The sequence below is a fragment of the Antechinus flavipes genome, chromosome 2, assembly GCF_016432865.1.
Source record: "Antechinus flavipes isolate AdamAnt ecotype Samford, QLD, Australia chromosome 2, AdamAnt_v2, whole genome shotgun sequence".
Taxonomy (NCBI): domain Eukaryota; kingdom Metazoa; phylum Chordata; class Mammalia; order Dasyuromorphia; family Dasyuridae; genus Antechinus; species Antechinus flavipes.
Window position 1 is genome coordinate 39,612,149 of NC_067399.1, and position 21,859 is coordinate 39,634,007.

Sequence of the window (21,859 nt, forward strand, 5' to 3'; positions counted from 1 at the left end):
ATATACTTTGAATTCTCCCTGATGTTCTGCTGGGTACATGACAATGTTCTATTTAGTTTTGTTTTCTTTTTCTGGTTTTTTTTTCCAAATAAAATAAATTTAAATAATAATAAAATTTAAAAAAAAATGGATTGTGTTGGACTCAGCATTAAATGCCTTCAGGAAATTGAAAAGGTCTTTCAAACAGAAATTAAATATAAGTCTGTGGTCTTATATTAGCTTAAAATTACAAATTATATTATCTATTGTTGTGTTGTATTTTTATTTATTTTGTTCAACATTTTCCAATTAAATTTTGGAGTTTTTCTAGCCTCTGCTGTACTAGAGGTTTGATACCTCTTTTGGTAAATGAACTCTTAAGATTTGTAGAATTAAAGACATCTTTTTAAATACTGAGATTCTACCAATATTGTTCTATCACCAGAAAACACCGAACACAACATTCTCAAGAAACAAAAATGAACATCTTACAGTGAGCAGAGGAAAAGCACATGGTGGATATGAGCATATGATCAGTGAGGAACTTTGAAGACCAAGAGGTAGCTATGTGGTACAGTAGGGAGAACATTAGGAGTAAGTCTCAGGAAAACGTGAATTCAAATCCTGCCCCAGATACTCACTAGCTGCGTAACTCTGATCAAGTCACTATCTCTCAAAGCCTCATCTGTCAAAACGGGACACCTGCTTTACAGCATTGTTGTGAGGATCAGATGAGGATCAAACATGTATAAAGCACTTTCCAAACCTTACACATGCTAGCTCTGATCACCATTCAGAGAAATGTATGATAGGAAGTTCTATGCCAAGCTAATCAACGACTAACCTGTTCCCAGGGTATTCTACCAGCATAGACATTTAGATCAAATTCCAACTTCTCAATTATTCATGCTAATGGAAAGAGGCAGGAGGCAGATAATCCGAAACAAGGCCAAACAAGTCATCCAGAACATTACAAGCAAAACACATTGCCAGTGCGTGCGACATACGACTAGTCAGTAAGTCAGCAGCTTTTATTAAGTGCTTACTGTGTACCAGGGAGAGTGCCAAGTGCTGGGCATGTTTCATAGAGATCTACCAGTACTTGGCATTCACCAGAGAGTGAACTATTCAGTAAAGTGCTAACACGAACACTTTTGTAAAGCAACAACTCACTCTTAATCCATTCTATTTCTCAGGTACCCAAAGACACAAAGGATACAATGAGAGGGCTATAATTTGGTAAAGAATGTTCATTGTGGAAAGTCCCTCTTTCAACACAGCTGATAGCCTGCCTATTAGCAGATAAATCCTAGGAAACTGCTCAACAAACTTAAAGACTTGTCTAGAATTATATAGCAAAGAGTCCGACTAAGGTCTTCCTGCCTTTGTCCACTATATCCTACTGCCCCTATTCCCCAGGTTTAGGGGGACTAGATCTATAATTTAATTAGAACAGGGAACTTCTACCCATTCAGAGCTGCCCTCTGAAACCGGAGTTGTCTGAGGCTTGTCATTCAGCCATTTTCAGTGGTGACCCTCATTTGGGTCCTAATGGTCCCAACAGCCTTGGATTACCAGCCTCAGACAGAGCCATGAATTCTCTGAAAGGTAGATTAGATGCACTTCCTGTACACTCACAGCCCAGCTTCCCTGTTTGTGTCTTCCCCTATTAGACTGAAAGCTCTATGAGGGCAGGGATTGTTCTGTTCTGTTGTTTTGTTTTTTGTTTGTTTGTTTTTATATATGTATCCTTAGTGCTCAGCAAAGTGCCTAGGCACTCTGGTAAGTGCTCAGTAAAGGTTATTGAGTCACTGCCTAATTTAATAGCTGGGTTATCTTGGGCAAGTCTAAGTCTTAGTTTGTTCATCAGTAAAATGAGGGAGAACTAATTGTTAGGGAGTGCCATAGTACATACAGCATGAGCCTGAAGCTAGGAAGACTCATCTTCCGGAGTTCAAATATGGCCTTAGACACCTCCTATCTGTATGACTCTGAGCAAGTCACAACCTTGTTTGCCTCAGTTTCTTCATCTGTCAAATGAACTGGAGAAGGAAATGCCAAACCAGTCCAGTATTTCTGCCAAAAAAAGCTCCAAACAGGGTTATGAAAAAGATAACAAGGGTCTTTCTAAGATTTTTCCCAATATTCCTGGGAAGGGAGTGGACTGTTTAATATTTCTTTTACAAGATCCATATCTTGATTACTATTTGAGATTTAGGACATGTTTTACTTTGTCAATGCAAATGAAACTCTCCCCCCCCCCCCTTTTTTTTTTCTGCTTAGAAATGAAGACTATATACGCTATGTAAATTCCTTTCTGAACTGCCAGGGAACTTAAAAACTAAATTCAATTCTTAGTTGTAGAAATCAGAGGATTTGAGTTCAAATTTTGCCTCTGATATTTACTGTCTGTGCAACTTTGAGCAAGTCATTATAATTCTTCTGGGCCTCAGTTTCCTCATCTGTAAAATGGAGAAAGTTGGACCATAATGACTTCTAATTTTAAATATATCAATCTAGAACCTGTAATAGCCTCATTTTACATTTTAACTTATTTAGATTTTTACATTGTGACTTATTTTACATTTAACATAGCTACCTTGAATTTTCTTGTAACAAGATAAAGTAGAAGCTTATATATATAAATAAATATATACACAAACATCTATTTTATACACACAATATATAATACACACATATTATACATATAGAAATATGTATATATAAATATATATTATTTTTGTGTATATATATATACGTATATATATATATATATATATATATATATATATACATATATATATATGCGCGTGTGCACACACACACACATACACACACACACATATACATTTAACCAGGCAGAAAGAACCTCTAAGCTATTCTAGCTTAGAATGACTAGGCAAGGGAGGCTCCTTCAGCTGTCCTGACTCTCTAAATGAGGAACACTCTTGCTCAGTCCTCCCTCTCTGGGCAGAAGAAAGTAATTCCAGAGCTTATCCTACTACCAAGTCCTATCCTGCTCTACTACACTGTGTGGAAGAAACTTCTCAGTCCACGTCTATCCCTGGCCTGTCATTTCTCCTTCATCAGGTGGAACTCCCTGAATCCCTCATTTTTACCAGTGGAATTCATTAGAAAACCCTGTTTCTACTGGAGAATCCCCATTCTACTGCAGTATTCCCATACCATTCCCCCTGATGTGGGTAGATTATTTCTGAAGGAAGACCTTTGGGTCTTACTACATACCTTTCTTTTTTTTTTTTTTTTTTCTTTTTTGCTGAGGCAGTTGGGGGGGTTAAGTGACTTGCCCAGGGTCACACACTAGGAAGTGTTAAGTGTCTGAGGCCAGATTTGAGCTCAGGTCCTCCTGACTTCAGGGCTGGTGTTCTATCCACTATACCACCTAGCTGTCCCCTCACTAGCTATCCTTAATAGAAGGGGTTCCTCTGAGACTTCCCAGGGAGAAGGAAAGGGAATTAAACACCTATTGTGTGCCAGGCACTGTACCAATTGCTTTACAAAGATTTTCTCCTTAGATTCAGTTAAATTGCAAGAACTTTCCTTTCCCCTCCCCTCCCCAAGCAGGACAATTTGATTTCTAAGATAACTTCTTTGGCTACATTAACCTCACCACAAAAGAGGAATAGAGGAAAACACTGTATCAGACTTGTGAGAGGATGTGGCTTTGAATTCTAGCTTTGCTGCTTACTACATTTAAGACACTAGACAGATTACTTCACCTTGATTTCTTCATGAATAATTGCTTCCAAGAGTGACATCTTTCCACCTTTCATGTAGCGTGCTCCTGAGGCCGACCTCTAGATGAGCCTGATGGATTGGTCCAGTCCAACTCAGCCTGGAGGAGTCATCAAGTCCCCTCCAGTAAAGAGTCTCCATTGGGCTAGCCATTGGATTGGTCTCTTTCTAGAAAGGATACCTTCCTGCCTCCAAACCAGCCTGAAATCTCCCCAAAATGTTGGTCTTCTTAGTCTTATTCCCTTTTATCGCCTCCTTGTTATTCTTGTATTTTCTTTTTTTTTTTTGAAGTGTTTTTTTTTTTTAAATAATTTTTTATTGATAGAACGCATGCCAGGGTAATTTTTTACAGCATTATCCCTTGCATTCATTTCTGTTCCGATTTTTCCCCTCCCTCCCTTCACCCCAGATGGCAAGAGTCCTTTACATGTTGAATGGGTTGCAGTATATTATTCTTGTATTTTCAAAGACTATCCTCTGGACCTGGAATTCTCTCTCTCCTTACTTTCCCAATCCCTCTTAATGCTAATGCCATCCTACAATTTATCTCCTATCTCTTTCATTTATATTTAGCTGTTAACTTCTCCCCTATTTAACTGTGATAATAATGATCATTTTTCTTTGGTCTTTCTTTGTATCCTAGCTCTTAGCACAGTGCCTGGAACATAGAAGGCACATAATGATGCTTGAGAACTTGGCACCTCTGGAAATTATCATGATATTAGCAAGTCCAGAAACATAAAAGTGGGTTCTTAACTACTTGTAAATGTCTATTGGAAATCAGGAGGATTGATTGGCTTTATTTTACAAGTTTGGATTATAAATCCCTGAATGGGGATTCATCTTACAAATGGCTGCCAAATTGATATTCCTAAAGTCCAGGTCTGTCTGTGTCACCTCTGTGCTCCTAGAATTAAAATCCAACTCCTCCATTTAGCAATTAAACTCCAATTAAAACCTGGCTTCATATTGTCTTTGCTAGTTAATGGCACGTGACTTCTCTCCCCCCATGCACTCTGCTCCTAGCCAAACTACTCTAATCATTGTTCTGAGAAGATAACATTCATTTCCCATCTCCATACCTTTGCACTTGCTGTTCTCCATCCCTGGAATGCCTTCCCTCTGCCACTGTCTGCAAGAAGCCTTTCATTCGTCCGGGTGTTATTATTTGGCTCTTCTCACTCCGTGCTGTCTACTCCCCTCTTCCCCTCCATCTCTGTGATTTTATTGTGTATATATTCTGCATTTACTTATCTGTGGACAAGATGGAACCCCATTCAAACTGAATATGTGCCCCTGGAAGGCAAAGTCTGACTCATTTGGGGATTTGTATTCCCAGGGCCTGGCATACTGCCTGGCACAGAGGAGGAACTTGATAAGTACTTAGTAATTGATTGATTGATATTGTACAGGGAAGTGGTGTCAACAGCTGGTGGAAGGTGAGAGGAACTGGGTTGGGGGGGGTATGGGGTTGTGAACAGGTGAAGGGGGGGGGGCTGCAGAACAGGGCTGGTGATGGGAACCAAAAGGATAAACAAAAACCTGAAAAAGAATAGATCCTCCCCCTTCACTCCCATCTTCTGACTGGCTTTTCTCATCCCTGCCTGATTTGGCCTCCCAGACTTTGGACCTTATCATATGCCTAGATTTCTCAGTCCTGATTCCTCCCCTGCTCCCACTGCCTTTGCTGACTTTTCTAACTATTTCTGTCCCACTATCAATCATCCCTCTTTCTGTCTAGACCAGGGCGGCTGCTGCTGCTTTTTTTTTTTGCTGAGACAGTTGGGGTTAAGTGACTTGCCCAGAGTCACACAGCTAGGAAGTGTTAAGTGGCTGAGACCAGATTTGAACTTAGGTCCTCATGACTTCAGGACTGATGCTCTATCTACTGCACTACCTAGCTGCCCCTAGACCAGGGCTTTTTTAACTTTTCCCACTCTTGACTCTTTTTTGCCCGAGAAACTTGGCCCTGGATATATCAAATCCACATCAAATATTTACTGATAATCATAATTTCACAACTCTCACATTCAGTAATTGGACCACACATGGGGTCACAACCCACAGTTTAAGAAGCTGGGGTATAGATCTGGAGTTCTGAGCGTTTGCTGATAAAGGCTATATACCCCTTCTCAAAATCATGTTTTTAAATAATGAAAGGGAATGCTAAATTTCAGTTAGGGATTAGTGAAAATAAAGATATTCTTATTCTCTCAAAACAAAGTCGAGGTACCTCCTGAAATTTCTCCAAAGACCCCTGTAGAGTCCAGGTTAAGAATCCCTTATCTAGATTCACTTCTCTTGGTTGAATCTTATTTTCTTGCCACCCACCTCTAATTTGAAAGTGGGAGGTAAAGTCTGTCGGACAAACCAAGAAAAAAGGCAGAAGGAAGAACAGCCTGTTCATGGTATTTGAATCCAAAGGCAACCTCTCTCTAAAGAGTCCATGTCAAAAGCTGGGGAGAAGAAAAGAGAAAGAAACCAGTTGGCCATGAGCCCAGTTGATGGGGGAGGGGATATGAAGTCACTAGGATGTTAACCAGAAGTCAAAGGGGTACATCTGGGGCCCACACAGGAAAAAATGCTTACTCCTCTAAAATATAAAAGGAGAACCGAAGGCAGCAGCTCCATCCAGAACTAGAGAGTTGCAATCACACAAATGATCCCGATTCCTAATAATCTTTTGGGATTTCTGGAGAAGTACAACCCTGTGCTGTTCGGGGACAAATGTTATTAGTCCCACTTTACAGATGAGAAAAGTGAGACTAAGTTGTTTTTCAGTGTCATGACCACAGAACTTGCTCAGTGTCAGGCAGATACAGGTGGTCTGTTTGGAACCATCATAACTTGGAGAGTCGGGCCCAATTCTAGGAGTCTAAACATAAAGGAAGGCATGATGTTGGGGAAGCTGCCTAGCTCATCCAAACCTCAGTTTCTTTATCTGTAAAATGAATAGATTAGATGATGCCATAAGGTACTTTTAACCTATTTTGTGTCCTGGACCCCTTGGGCTGTCAGGTGAAATCTATGGACTCCTCTCCTCAGAAATGTGTTTTCAAGTGCACAAAATACCTAGAATTTATTACAAAGGAAACCAATTGTGTCAAAATACAGTTATCCAGAAAAGTTCGTGGATTCAAGTTAAAAACCTCCGGATTAAATGTTATCTAAAATCCCTTTTAGTTCTAATCCTCTGACCTAAATTCTCTATGCCTCAGTTTCCTTATCTGTAAAATGAGGCGAGATTAGATAACACCAGAGTTCTAAATCTATGGTCCTAGGATAATAACAATAGCGAACATTTACACAGCACCTACTATGTGCTAGGCATCATGCTATGCATTTACAATCATTAACTCATTTGATGCTCACACAAGCAGGTGCTATTATTATCCCCATTTCAGGGATAAGGAAACTTAGATAAACTAAAGCTAAGTGATTTGCCCAAGGTCACACAGCAATGGATCTTCTTGCCTCAATAGCTAACATTATCCATAGAGCTTCCTAGCTATCTCTGAAGACAGACTTTTCTTCTAAAAGACAAAACAAAACAAAACAAAACCCTCCCAAACTGCTTTTGTTATATCATTTTCCTGCTTTAGAATCCCAACTGACTCTCCATTGTCTAAAATATAAAATCCAGATTTCTTCTTAGCCTGGCACTGCAGGCTTTCTGCAATATGGCCCCCACCCACACCAACTACTTAGCTGCCCAGATCTTATGCTCCCATCAGATTGGTCCACTTGGCATCTCTTGAAAATGCCCTCACACTTGTGCTGGACACCATATCTCCTTCTCTCCTCAGCCCTGCTCTTCTCTGTTTGACCAGCACTGAAGACCAAAATAAAAAAGTAAATTCAGAACAAAGCCAGAATGTGACATGGTAGCCCCACCCCAAAAGCTAATGTGTCCCTTGACTACCTTGAGAGTGGAATGTCTAAAATGAGGCAAGGGGTAGGGAAGTTAGTTGGTGCAGTGGATAGAGCACCAGCCCTGAAGTCAGGAGGACCTGAGTTCACATCTGGCCTCAGTCACTTAACACTTCCTAGTTGTGTGACCCTGGGCAAGCCACTTAACCCCAATTGCTTCAGCAAAAAAAAAAATAAAATAAAATGGGGCAAGGAGAGAATTCCTTTCCATTCTTCTGTAATCAAACTATATCTGAACTATGATATTCAATTCTGAGCATCACCTTTTAGGAAATACATTGATAATCTGGAGAGACAGGCAGGATAGTGAAGGGCTGCAGATCATCACTACTCATAGACATGAGGGATGGGAGAAGAATAAACTTAAGAAACTTTATACATAATGGTATCAACAAAGTGAGTAGAGTCGATACGAAAAGGCAACAAGATCCTGGCTAAATAATGGTCGCCCTTCTTTCTGTGGATAGGTTTTGATTGCAGGGAAGTGGGGGACGGGAGATAGAGAGAGTCAGGATTTGGGTGTGGGGATTTAAAAATTGTATTACCAAAAAATAGAGACTAAATTCTGTGAAAAAATAATAGCTAACATTTATGTAGTGTTGAAAGGTTTGCAAAGAACTCATATATTATTTAATTATATAATTATATTTTGTATATTATATATTACACACACACACACACACACACACACATATAATATAACCCATTATATCATGGGCCATTATCTTGTCTTCAAGTTATAGGAGCTCACATGGTCATCCATTAGTTTCCACAGGTTGCATTATCAACTTTATAAAGATGATATAGAAAGATATAGATATATGGTGTGTGTGTGTATATATATATATATGGAAAAAGGGAGAGAGACATAGACATGCGCACACATGTATATATGTTGTGTACATATATACACATGCATGTTTATGTGTGTGGACATGTATCTATACATATATTGTGTGTGTGCAATATATACATGCATATATATGTGTGTGTGTATGTATATGTGTATCTTCTGAGCTATAGTCATATATCTTTACAGCCTCTTGGATATCTGATTTCAACATGTCTCCCCAACTCATGATTTCTACCCTGCCCCCCCAAGTCTCCCTCTTTTCAAACTTGCCTATTTTATATATGCATATCTCTCTATATATATAGACATATATATAAGCAAAGCAATTGGGGTTAAGTGACTTGCCCAGGGGGTCATACAGCTAATGTCAGGTATCTGTGACTGTATCTGAATTCAGGTCCTCCTGACTCCAGGATCTATCCATTGGGCCACACAGCTGTCCCACTTCCCATTTATTATTGAAGGCCCCACAGTCACTCAGAAGAACAACCACATTGTTATCCTTTTCTGTTCACTCTCATTCATCCCATATATCCTTCCCTTTGCCAAGTTTTTTCTATCTTCAGAGCATTTCCCTACAAACAGAACCATGATCCTCATCTCTCCTCTCACCTCTCCTTTGCCAATCTAACTGGTCTCCCCACCTCAAATCTCTTTCCACAGCAATTTATCCTCCATTTAGCTGCAAAGGAGATTTTTCTAAAGTTTAGTTCTGAACTATGTCACTCTTTTGCTTAAGGTCGTTCCCTATTACCTGTAGGATCAAAAATTAAAATCCTCTAACTTTAACTCCTAATAAATTTGACTCTTCCTACTTTTCTAATTTTCTCAACATTTGATTTTTGTCTATACTCTATAAAAAATCTAGTCACTCCGGCTTACATGCAATTCCTTAGATATCGCGTTCCTCTCCTATCTTTATGCCTTTGCGCCAGCTTGCTCTAATCCTAGAATGATGACCTCTAATTCTTAGTTTCTCTGGCTTGCATCAAATTCAAAGCTTATCTTGTAAGAGGTGTTTCCTGGGCAACCTAACACTCCAACACCTCTCCTTTCAGCTTATCTTCCCATCGTTTTGCGTGTATCTTGCATGTTCCTACTTTCTTATTGTTTCCTCCAGTTAGCTTCTTGAAGGCAGGAACTATTTTTTACCTTTCTTTGTATCTGCAGGACTTTGCATAAACACCTGATACAAGTAAGCACTTAATAATAAATGCTTATTGACTGTCTTTTCGGGACCCTTTTCTCTTCTCTGTCTATACCATTTCCCTTCTAATCTCATCAACTTCCATGGATTAAGTCTTCAAATGTATGACAATTCTCAGACCTACTTAACCAACCCTCATCTCCCTTCTGAGTCCAGTCTTGCCTTTCTATTAGACATCTCAAATTGAATGTCCCCAAAACATCTTAAAACCAACATGTCCAAAACTGAACTCATTATCTTTGCCCTAAACACTCCCCTCTTTCTATTACTATTGAGGGAATCACCATCCTCCTAGTCCCTCACGTTCATGTGTAGGGATCATTCTGGATTCACTATCTCTTACAACCCCACATTCAATATGGTGCAAAGGCTTGTCAGATTCACCTTTGCAGCATCTCTTGAAATACACAAAACTTCTCTTCTTTGATGCTGCTGTGCTCCTGGTACAGGTTCTAGTTGCCTCACTCCTGGACTATTGCAATAGCCCGTGGGCCTCCAGGCTTACCCTATTCTAAACTATCCACCATTCAGCCCCCAAAGTGGTATATCTAAAGCACAGGTCCCACCAAGTCACCCTCTCTCCTTATAAAGACAAACAAGATCATCTAAAACTTAAAATCTGCTAACAGATATTCTTTCCTCTTGGTTCTTCACCTTTCTTCAGAAAGGAGGAGGACCATTATTAAATTTTCAGTTACTTAAGAGTTTGAGATTTTTTTAGATCCTTTCATTTGCATTGTTGTAGTCACTATGCATATTTTATGATCCCATTTCTTTCACACCACATCTGTTCCTAAACTGTGCACTTTGTAAGAGGATTTCTTGGAAAGTATATTATGTCCAATCAAAATATATCCATGAATTAAAAAAAAAAACTAAAGAGAGTAGACTGGGGATGGTACGGGGAATGATTATGATAGCTGCCTTCAAATATTGTGATTAGAAAAAATAAAACAAAAAAATTTAAAAGGGAGCAGCTAGAACAGTGGCTCTGAAGTCTGGAGGATTTGAGCTCAAATGTGACCTAAGATACTAACTAGCTAACTATGTAATTCTGGGCAAGTCATTCAACTCCAATAGCCTCCAAAAATAAAATAAAATAATATGGGGCTGAATTGTGAGCAATGAGTTACAAGTTGAAGAGACAGATTTAGGTTTGATGTCAGGAAAAATTTTCTAATAATTAGTGCTATCCAGGTTTGAAATGGGTTTCCTCAGAAAGAGTGAGATTTCTATCACTGGAGGTATTCAAGTGAAGGCAGACAGACAAAGCCATTATTAAGGATGTTATAGAAGGGAATATGGTTCAGAACTAGATTGTAGGAGAGGGTCTTACCGTCTCTGTCAGCCAAGAGTTTCTGTGATTTTATGAAAACTCTCCTCCTGTTTTTTTATGAAATATTCCTAGATTATTAGATATAATCTACAGTGCCTGGCACACAGTAAGCACTTAATAAATGTTGATTGATTAACCTGCCCTTCCTTCTCAGGGACTTTAGCACTTTGACCCATAGCATCCCTTCAGCAACCAATCACATACCGCTTTATGACATTGCTGGAGCTGTTGTTTATCTTTCAGCATGATGCAGTAGATAGGGTTGCTGGCCTTGAACCTGGCAAACCTGGGGGAAGGGAAGGTCAATTTTGCCTCTGACATAAACTGAATCTGGACAGGTCATCTAATCTCTTAAGTGTTTTTAAACAACCCTTTTTAAGACTTCCATTGAACTTGTGATGGAAAGTCAGCTGCATCCAGAGAGACATAAAGCTCTGGAAACTGAATGTGGATCAAAGAATTGTATTTTCACCTTTTTTTGGTTGTTATTGTTTGTTTGCTTATTTTTTCTTTTTTCCCCCTTTTGATCTGATTTTTCTTGTGCAGCATGATGAATATGGAACTATATTTAGAAAAATTGCACATGTTTAACCTATTTTGGATTGCTTGCTGTCTAAGGGGCAGGGGAGGGGGGGAAGGAGGAAGAAAAATTTGGAACACAAGATTTTGCAAAGATGAATGTTGAATTATCTTTGCATGTATTTGGAAAAATAAAATACTTAAAAAAAAAAACTCTCTATTAAAGAAAAGCTGCCATCTAGTTTTGGGAGAGGGTTTCTCCTCACCTGAGAATTTGCCAAATGAATGAAACCATAGGTATAATCCCTATCTGTCCCTGCCATAATTTAATTTTTTGAATTGCAATATGCTTGGTCTTTCCAGATAGACTGAAAGCTACGTGGAGGCAAGGAATTACCCAGCCCAAGGCCAGATGCTTAACTAATCCAGATCAAGGGATTCCCATAACCTTTGTCTCACCCAGTAGAGAAAGTCAGGTTGTACAGAGACTTCTTTCTTTATTGCTGGAAGTCTAAGTAGCATCTGGTCTTCGACATTTCTCCTTCTTTGGGCTCCCAGGATAGCATTCTCCTAATTCTCCACCTCCACTGGAAATACCCAGTAGACATGGTAATAGGAATATGGTGATCTGCTCTAAATCCACCATCTGGGTCTTCTCTCCTCTCATCTTCCCCTAAATCCCTGAATTTAACATAGTGCCTAGCATATAACAGGCAGCTGGATAGGGCAGTGGATAAGAGCTCTGGGGTCTGGAATCAGGAAGACCTGAGTTCAAATACAGCCTCACACACACAACTAGCTGTCTGACCCTGGGCAAATCAACTAATCTCTGCCTACCTAAATTTCTTCTGTAAATGGGGGTTAAAAATTGCACCTGCCTCTCAGGTCCCAAGGGTTGCTGAGGGGCTGAGAGATAACATTTATAAAGCACTTTGCAAATTTACAGTGATTTATAAATGCAACCTACAATTAATTACAGTAAGCACTTAATAAATGCTTGGTGACTAGCTATTGTACTCATTTTCAGCATTTTAATTTAGAATTATAATACAAAAATTGGGCTTCTCATCCCACCCTTACTCCATCCCTTCTACAAAGGACCTCATTTCTTTTCTTTTTTGGAGGCTTTTGAATCAGTTTAGGTGACTTGCCTAGGATCACACAGCTACTAAGTGTCTGAGGTTGGTTTTGAACTCAAATCCTCCTGACTCCGAGGCCTGTGTTCTATCCATTGAGTCACACAACTGTCTCAAAAATCCTTATTTCTATGGAGAGCACTGCCATCCTCCAACTTGCCCAGATATGAAACTTTAACTGCATCTTTGATGCGTTCCTCTCCCCAATGTCCAGTCAATTGCCAAGTCTTAGATGAGATCTAGGATAAAATACAACAACCTTCCCAGCTTGATATTTAAAGCCCCACACAATCTTTTTTCAACTGCTGTCATTAGCTATATTTCTCCCCTTCTTATGCTATATTCGCTTTCCCATCTCTTCCTTTCAGAATCTTGATGCGCCTTTAAAACTCAGCTCAGGTGTCACCTCTTCCTTCAAAGCTCTTTTGTTCTCCCCAGATATTAATACTCTCTCCCTCCTCAAATCACCTTGTACTTATCTCTACCCACTATAGCTACTTCCAGTAGAATATAAGCTCTTTGGGGACAGGAAATGGTTTTTGGTAGGGGTGGTTAGGGATGGAGGGAAGGGGATTTTGTACCTGCAACATCCACTACAGTGCCTGACACATAATAGGTGCTTTCTATGATAAGCATTTGTTGAACCGATGGCTTCTCCATGGCAGAGGGCCTGACTTATCAAAAATGTCACATCTGGCAGCCCTGCAGGAGCCAGGGGGTCACTGCATTACATACGTCTGTACTAGGGCCCTGCCACACTCTCAGGAGATTTTGACCTTCTTCCAGAACAAGGCTAGGAAAGAAGCTCCCTGCCGTACCCTGCCTTGCTTTGCCCCACAGCCCTGCTAGGCCCTTCCCTGTACTACCCTTTATGAGGCTGCTCTCTTCCTCTGAAGCCAGGAAGCCACGTGAGCTAGGATGCACCTGTGCTGTGGAAAACCGGACTCATGGATGCACTTGGTGGGAACTTCCCCATTTGGATGCTGCTAGTTGCATAGATTCCCAGCATTTGTTCAGTGCTGAGTAGCCCTGTATTAGCTGTTGACTGATTCACAGACAGCTATCCTACCTGGTTTCCATCTTTAAAAAACTTGTAATTGTATAGAGAACTAAGAGGATAGTGGGAAAATCCCCAGTTCAGAGGGCTTGAATCCCAGCTCCTGTTTACTATGTGAGTTTGGATAAGTCACCTGACCACTCTAGGTCTGAATTTCCTTATCTATAAAATGGAGGGGAGAGAGAGAGAGTTGTGCTAGACCGTGTCCAAAGTCCCTTTTGGCCCTAGCAATTTTTGGAAATGATATATGTATAAACAATTTTTGCTAATTAGCTACATTAGTCATCAGTTACTCAATTTCTCAAGACTTCTAATTCCTTAAGCAGTAAAAATGGGAGGGTTGGCCTAAGGCAGATTTTTTTTTCCTGAGGCAATTGGGGGTAAGTGACTTGCCCAGGGTCACACAGCTAGGCTGTGTTAAGTGTCTGAGGCCAAATTTGAACTCAGGCGCTCCTGACTTCAGGGCTGGTGCTCTATCCACTGCACCATCTAGCTGCCCCAAAGCACCCTATTCTTAACCTGGGGGGTATGATCTTTTAAAAACTATTTTGATAACTACATTTCAATATAATTGCTTCCCTTTATAATCATATATCTTAAGAGCCTTATTCAGAAAAGGGGGGGGTTCCATAGGTTTCACCAGAATGTCAAAGGATTTCATGACACACAAAAAAGTTAAGAATGCCTGGCTTAGATTCTCAAAGACCCTAACTCTAAACTACAGAGGCACCAGGACATAGTGGATAGAATGCTGGATCTGGCATCCAAAAGACTGGACTAAATGCCTATCAACGGAGGCAACTAGGTGGCGCAACTAAAAGAGCACCAGCCCTGAAGTCAGGAGTACCTGAGTTCAAATCTGCACTCAAACCCTTAACACTTCCTAGCTGTGTGACCCTGGACAAGTCACTTAACCTCAGCCAAAAAAAAAAAAAAAGCCTACCAATGATTAGCTCTGTGGCCCTAGAAAAATAACATTTCTGAGCCTGTTTTCTCCATCTATGAAATGAGAATGGCAATATATGTACCACCTGCTTCAGAGTTGAGTGCTCCCTAAATGTCTACAAACAGATGATATTCTATCAGGAGAAATGACAGCAAATTTCACCAAGAGCAGCAGAAAACCAGAAATACCTTGAGCTACAAAGAATGGCAATGGGGTGCCTTGGGCCCTTCCTATGCTTTTTATCACTAAATTCCTATTCAGATCCTTGGAAAACCATTGGACCACCCTGTAAGGTTTCTCACAGAAGGAGTCAGCGGGATAGTTTCCACCCTCTCCCTCCCCTAAGTCTCTCAAGATTTTCCTACCAGCCCCCCGCCCCCCACCCCAGCTGTTAGATCGGGTCAGCACCGAAAATGGGGACACTGCAGTCAGCCTCATCTGGTTTGGGATTCTTTCCCCAAGCATCATCAGCGGGTCTTTCCGCCAGCCACATGACTAACCTTCAGTTACTCAATGAAGCACAGTCTGCCCAAATGTATGTGTCGGTGTGTGAGTGCCTGTGTGTTGCTAGGAGTTGGGGAGCGTGTGTGGGGGGTTGGAGTGCCAGACTCAAAGTTCGAGCTTAAGAGGAGCCCACACCCCCAGGATCCAGCCGGAGAGCCTAGAGGGAATCTAGGTGGTCACCAGAAGGGGAAAATGAGGCCCACACAGGATGCCTTAACTTGCCCAAGATCATACATTTCAGGGACGGGAGAAATGCGTTTCCGCAGGACCACACACTGCTGGACAGTGGGAGAATCCCCAGAAGAACTCGGCCTCCGCATGCCCTGCCAATCCAAATATTCTTCCTGCTCGGTCACTAGCCATAAGGCTTCCCTTTCCCTGGAGCATAAGGAAACAGATCTGGGCCGATTCCGGGCCCAGGAGTCTGGCCCCTGAGGGGACGTGGGCCCCCGGTGCTCCCACAGGCCCGAGTGATTCCAAAGCCCTCCTCCCTGGGGTGCAATATTGCCCTAGGCATCTGAGAGGCAGCAGGCTTCGGAGCTCCCTACGGCTGCCTGTTTTTAATCTCCCCCTCCTCCCCCCTTATAATTGAACCTGAATGCACAGGCTAAGTAAGTCTCAAAAGTCAAAGGTGACCGAGACCCAGCGGCGCTTGGGTGCCGGCTCTCCCTCGGGCCGAGGACAAAGGTGTGTGAGGGAAAGCTAAGCTTGGGCCGGGCCCAAGTCCCGGGGACTGATCCCTGGGAAGCAGCTCTCCCTTTCAGCGTCCACCCAGCAGGGAAACAGTTAAAGAAACCGGCTATTCAGGCCTCCGGAGCTGTGAGCTCAGAAATTTCCACTAGGATTAAATTCCCTTCAAGTGGAAAGTCAGGCCAAAGTCTCTCCCGGAGCCAGTGCGGCCCTCCTCCGCGGGGCCCTGGCTAGGCTGGGAGGTCCATGGCCGGCCGGCTGCGGGCATCAGAGAGGGTTAGACAGAGGAGGATGAGCTGGGGCGCTCAGGAGCAGCACTCACCCTGGAGACGCCATCGGAGCCGGGCAGGGCAGGGCGGGCAGGCGAGGTCTGGGCTCGGGCTCCGGCTCCGGCTCCGGCCCCCCGGCTGCTCCGGTTTCCTCTGGTGCAGAACGGTGAGTCACTCTGACTCGGGCTCGGAAAGGAAAGCCCTAGGGTGGAGCTTGCCCCTAAGATAACCAGGGATTGCACAACCGACTGTGCTCCAGGGCACTGCTCCAGGGACTGCGCTGGCTGGGGATGAGCCGGGCGGCGGCGGCGGCGGCGGACATGTGGGGATGGAGCCTGAGCACCTCGCATCCTCGCTGGCCGGAGCTCCCGCAGCCGAGTGGGGAGGGGGGGCGGCGGGCGCGCGGGGGCGGGGGGCGCCTGGGAGGCTCGCCTCCCCTCCTCCCCGGGGCAGACCTGAGCCCGAGGATCCTCGCGGTGGCCCTGCCTCGGGTGGAGGAGCAGCTGTCAGGCTGGCCCAGGAGGGGCAGGGACCCTTGTCTGAGGCTCCCTCTGCAGCCCTCGGAGCACGGCGTGGCGCGGAGCAGGAGCTCACCACCAAATCCCTCCCGACTTGGACTCCGAGGGCTGCCCGGGGCCTTAGAGAGCGTCTGGAAGCGCCGTCATTGCTTCCCGCAGAGCGGCTAAATGAGTGAATGAATCAATGAAATTCACATCAGTGCAATTCACCGACACGTGACTCGCCGAACCACAGGTGCTCGGAAACCCGGAGATAAAAACACTTCCTTTGGAGGAGGGATGGGGGAGGGAGACGAGCATTTATGAAGCACCACTATATACCGGGCAGGTGCCCCACAGATTTTATCTTATTTCGTCATCACAACCTGGGAGGTAGATGCTATTGCCATTCCCATCTTACACTTGAGGAAACTGAGGCAGACACGTAAGGTGACTTGTCTAGAGTCATAGAGTTAGGAAGTATCTGAGTCCCTATTTGATTATTGTTTCCTTTTTTTTTTTTAATTTAATTTGATGTGTAGTTTTAATGCACATTGCTTTATGTATCATGTTGGGAGAGAAAAATCAGAGTAAAAGGAAAAAAATCAGAGGAGATCTGGTATATAGTGGTGCTTCATAAATGCTCGTCTGTAGGCGCATCAGTCTGTCCATTATGTCACCGAACTAGCTGCCAAATGAGACAGAGGTTCTTAACCTTTTTTGCACCATGGATTCCTCAGCAGAATCATGTTTTTTTTGTTGTTGTTGTTGTTGTTGTTTTTTTTAATGCATAAGGTAAAATGCATAGGATTGAGATGGAAATCAATTAAATTGAGATAAATGTACCCAAATATATTTCAAAAAATTCATGGACCCCCAAGATTCCAAATCCCTGCTAGTACAACCCACCTAATTGAGGAAATAGTTCCAGAAAGGAGTGATTTATCCTGTTCCACAGATTTCAGAACAACCACCTGCATCTTGATATCAGGCAATCTACCCAAGCTATGGAACTTACTCCCATTCTCCTTTCTCAGAACAGATTGCTAACAAACCTTGCCCACAACTAAAGTGAGACCTAACTCAGGGTGCATTAAAAAAAAAAAAAAAGACACTGGATTTCCAAAGACATGTTATTGAATTCCATTTCTTCTACTGAGTACCAATGTGAATCTGGGGAAATCATTTATCCGCTCTGGGCCTAAGTTTCCTCATGGGGGAAAAAGAGTCACATCAGATGATTACCAGGAGGCAGCATCATTCTACAGAGAGTGCTGAATGTATAGTTCCAAAGGACTTTTTTTGTATCCCTACCAAGGCTAATTGACTGCTCTTTAATATGGATGCAAAAATAAAAAATGGCATTGTAATGACACCAGAGATTTGGAGCTGGACTTCATAAACCATGTGGTCCTCACCCTTTATTTTAGAGAGGAGGAATGAGGTATTGACATGACCATCCAGGCAGCAAAACAATCAGACGGGGATTCAAACCACAATGAAGGCTCTTTCCATTGTACCACCTAGCCCCATTTCTGTTGGAAGGTATAGTAATACAAAAGCAAAAGCCTGCTTTCAAAAACTATGATACCAGGAAGATAGATGTGTATAGTCGAGGGATGAAACAGGTATTTGTCATGTCCCTGTCATCTGTAGAGCTCTTACCCTAAGAAATAGGAGCTAGGAGAAGTAATTCTTTTGTTTTCAGTCTGCATGACCTTGGAACAAAAATCACTTCTCCTTCTGGGCCTCAATTTCCTCATCTGAAAATGAGGGAGAGTTGAGCTCAATAGCATCTGAGGCTTGTCAACAACCCTCTAAAAAGACCAGAAGAAGGGTATTTCCATTTGGAAACCTGGGGAGCTTCCCCTGAACTGTGGCTCTCTAGCATATGCACAGCCATTGATCCCTGCTGGTCAATAATAAAGGCTACAGTTTTCAGATTTTTCCATTTGCATCTATTGAGGCACTGAGTTAGGTGCTGGGAATAGAAATCCAAATGAGACAACCCTTGCCCTTTGGAAGCTTATGCTCTACTACAATGATACCACAGATCCATGGAGTTTTGAAGGAAGAAGCACAGTTTTCAAACAGGTTTTAGCTCCTTGGCCCATCATAACTACATAATGACATAGGTAGGACTTCGTATTATCATTTTACAGATAAAGGAGGTTGATATTCATTGACAACAAAACACTTAAATAGTAGCTTATATATGATATCTTATTTGATCCTCACAACAACCCTGTGAAGTAGATGCTATTATTGTTTGCTCTTTACAGAGAGGAAACTGATATTTGCTTAGGGTCACACAGCTTGCTAATGCTCCTCCTTCTTTTCCTTCTCTTTCTCCTCCTCCTCCTCTTCTCCTCCCCCCTCCTCCTCTTTCTTCTCCTCCCCTTATTACTACCACCACGACCTACCACTATTACTACCACTTCTACCACCACTACTACCACTACTACTATTAACTACTACTACTACTACTACCTTAGCCTATTATTACCATCACTCCAACCACTACTACTACCACTAATATTACCTTCCATTATCACTACTACTATTACCACTACTACCACCCACTACCATTATAACCACTACCATCACCACCTACTATTACTATACCACCACTACAACCGCTACTACTACCACCAATACTACTACAACTATTACCACTATTATCACCCACTGCTATTACAACCACTATCACCACCACCACCACCTAACATATAACACTTTTTTTGAAGTTTTTTATTTTCAAAACATATACAAGGATAACTTTTTCAATGATGACTCCTGAAAAACCTTGTGTTCCAATTCCCCCCCTTCCCCTACCTCCTCCCTTACCTATCATGTGATCCAATATATATTAAATGTGGCAAAATATATATAATATTTAATACTTTAAAGTTTTCAAAACTTTTAGATAGATTCTATTCCAATTGAAATGTTATCTCACAACAACTTGTAAGACGTGCCATTATCATTGATTCCATTTAAGAAATAAGGAAACGGGGCAGCTAGATGATAGAAGTCCTCCTGAAGTCAGGAAGACCTGAGTTCAAATGTGACCTCAGACACTTAATATGTCTTAGCTGTTTGACTCTGGGCAAGTCACTTAACCCCAATTACCTCAGCAAAAGAAAGAAAGAAACAGTCTGAAAAGTTAAAAAGCATTTACCTAGGATCATACAACTAATAAATATCTGAGGCTGAACTTGGGTTTTCCTGACCCCAATTCTAAGATCCTATCCTTAGGTCCTTTTAGTTTGTTTCAAGGAAGCTAATCAGTTTGATGAATTTACTGGAAAGTGAGCTTTGGGGACTTGAAGCATCCCTTTCCATGGAGGGTATGAATATATCCACTGATAATCTCAATGAGAGATTTCTGGAGGGTTGTCTAGAGTGCCAAAAAGAACTGAGTCATGGAAGGGAGTAGTAAAACATAAATTGTGCTCTCCCACACAACCATGAGTTATATGCACATCAATGTAGGTTTGATAGGAAATAGTGGTTTTCTCTAGCATCTCCAAATTCATTTCCCTTTCAAGGGTAAGGTCCTTGGGGACAGTACCATAACTCTGGAGTCTTACATGTCCCCGGAATGAAGAAGGCATTCATTGAAGTGCTAGGAGGTGCCTCTCAAGCAACCCCAAATTTGTTTTCCTTCCATGGGAGTCCAAATCCTTAGCGAAAGGGAAGGGGAAAGGGAGCAAGCATTTATAAATATGTGCCAGGCATCATGCTAAGCACTTTACAGCCATCATCATCTCATTTGATCCTCACAATAACCCTGGGATGTAGTTGCTATTATTACCTACACCTCTCCCCCCCCTTTACAGATGGTTAAGTGACCTGCCATGGACCATGCAGCTAGTAAGTCTTTGAGGCTGCATTTGAACTTGTCTTCCCAATTCCATTATCTATTAGGACACTTCACTGCCTTTTCTAGAAGACTCAAGGATAACCTTATAGGTCCTCCTGGGGTGACTATGGGATATTCTGGGGTGTGAGGAATTGAGAATTGTGTTGATTTATTTATAGATTATGAAGAATTCTTTTCCTGTATTTTGTTTGTGAAAGACTGTTTAGTACCCAAAAACAATACTAATTTTTGTTCTTTCACGGGATGTTGGAGAGCAACATGAACTATCCTGAAGTTTCCAGAGCAAAATCTGGTTTGAAACAAACTAGCCAAAGTGGAATGATGATCATTACTATTTTTAAAAAACCCCAAGACTAAACCCATTATTCCCCATAACACCATGGCTTGGGATGCTAGACCTTAGATTTTATATAAATGAAGAAACTCAGGCTCAGAGAGGCAAAAATATCCAGCTTTCATATAACCCTTTAAGGTTTGTGATGCTCTTCAGATATGTTATCTCATTGGACCTTCACAACTTTAAGAGGAATAAGGTGCTTTGATATGATCCTCATTTTATAGATGAGGAAACTGAGGCAGACTACTTAAGTGACTTGACCAAAGTCCATGCAGCTAAAATGTAACACAACCGGAGACTCTCTTAACTTTCTAAGTATAGGGCTCATTTTGTCATGGCTGATATGTATTGAGTTCCTAGTGTGTACAGAGTTTGGGGGCGGGGCGCGAAGATTGCTAAGAAATTATAAAACAGGGCTGGTCCTTAAGATGTTTGCATTCCAGTGAAGATATATGAAAGGATGACAATTCAGCAAATCTTTGTTTAATAAGATCTTGGGTTCATGGATCTTTGAATGTAGAATAAGGGACAGGATATGTAAAAACAATGGTATTTATCTAGAACTTTAGACATATTTAGACATATTCAATTCTCTGAACCTCACAATGTCCTTATGAGACAGGAAGCATATATAATATTATTCCCACTTTAAAATAAGAAAATTGAGGTCCAGAGGAATTTAGTGCTTCCCCATGGTCAATTAAACAGGGACATCAGTTTTTCATGGGCTCTTTGGTAATATATTGAAACCAACATCACTCAGTCAAGTCTTTATTAAGTGCCTGTTTATGTGTCAGAGCATGTACTAAGTGCTGGATGTACAAAAGGCAAAAATCAGTCCCTGCTGTGAAGGAGCTCACAATCTAATGGCAGAGACAACATGGAACAGCTCTGTACAGAAAAGGTATAAGTGGGATAAAGTAGAACTAATCGGTAAAAGTAGGTATGAGAATCGAG

The 21,859-nt window shown here is 41.8% G+C and overlaps 1 protein-coding gene across 8 annotated transcripts in view; it reads right to left on the reverse strand.

Annotated features, from left to right (window-relative positions):
• Window positions 1–21,859, reverse strand: part of URGCP (upregulator of cell proliferation) — a 66,668-nt gene that overhangs the window by 27,311 nt on the left and 17,498 nt on the right. For 2 of the 8 annotated variants that reach the window (XM_051974522.1, XM_051974520.1), the window contains exon 2: window positions 4,818–4,989. The exons of 3 other annotated variants lie outside the window; for them this stretch is intronic. In XM_051974522.1, the coding sequence (XP_051830482.1) occupies window positions 4,818–4,885 (68 nt within the window). In that variant the 5' untranslated portion in view covers window positions 4,886–4,989. Of the gene's footprint in view, window positions 1–4,817; window positions 4,990–6,066; window positions 6,967–16,235; window positions 18,060–21,859 lie in introns of those variants that run through there. 3 more of the 8 variants (XM_051974521.1, XM_051974523.1, XM_051974526.1) reach the window with 3 other exon arrangements.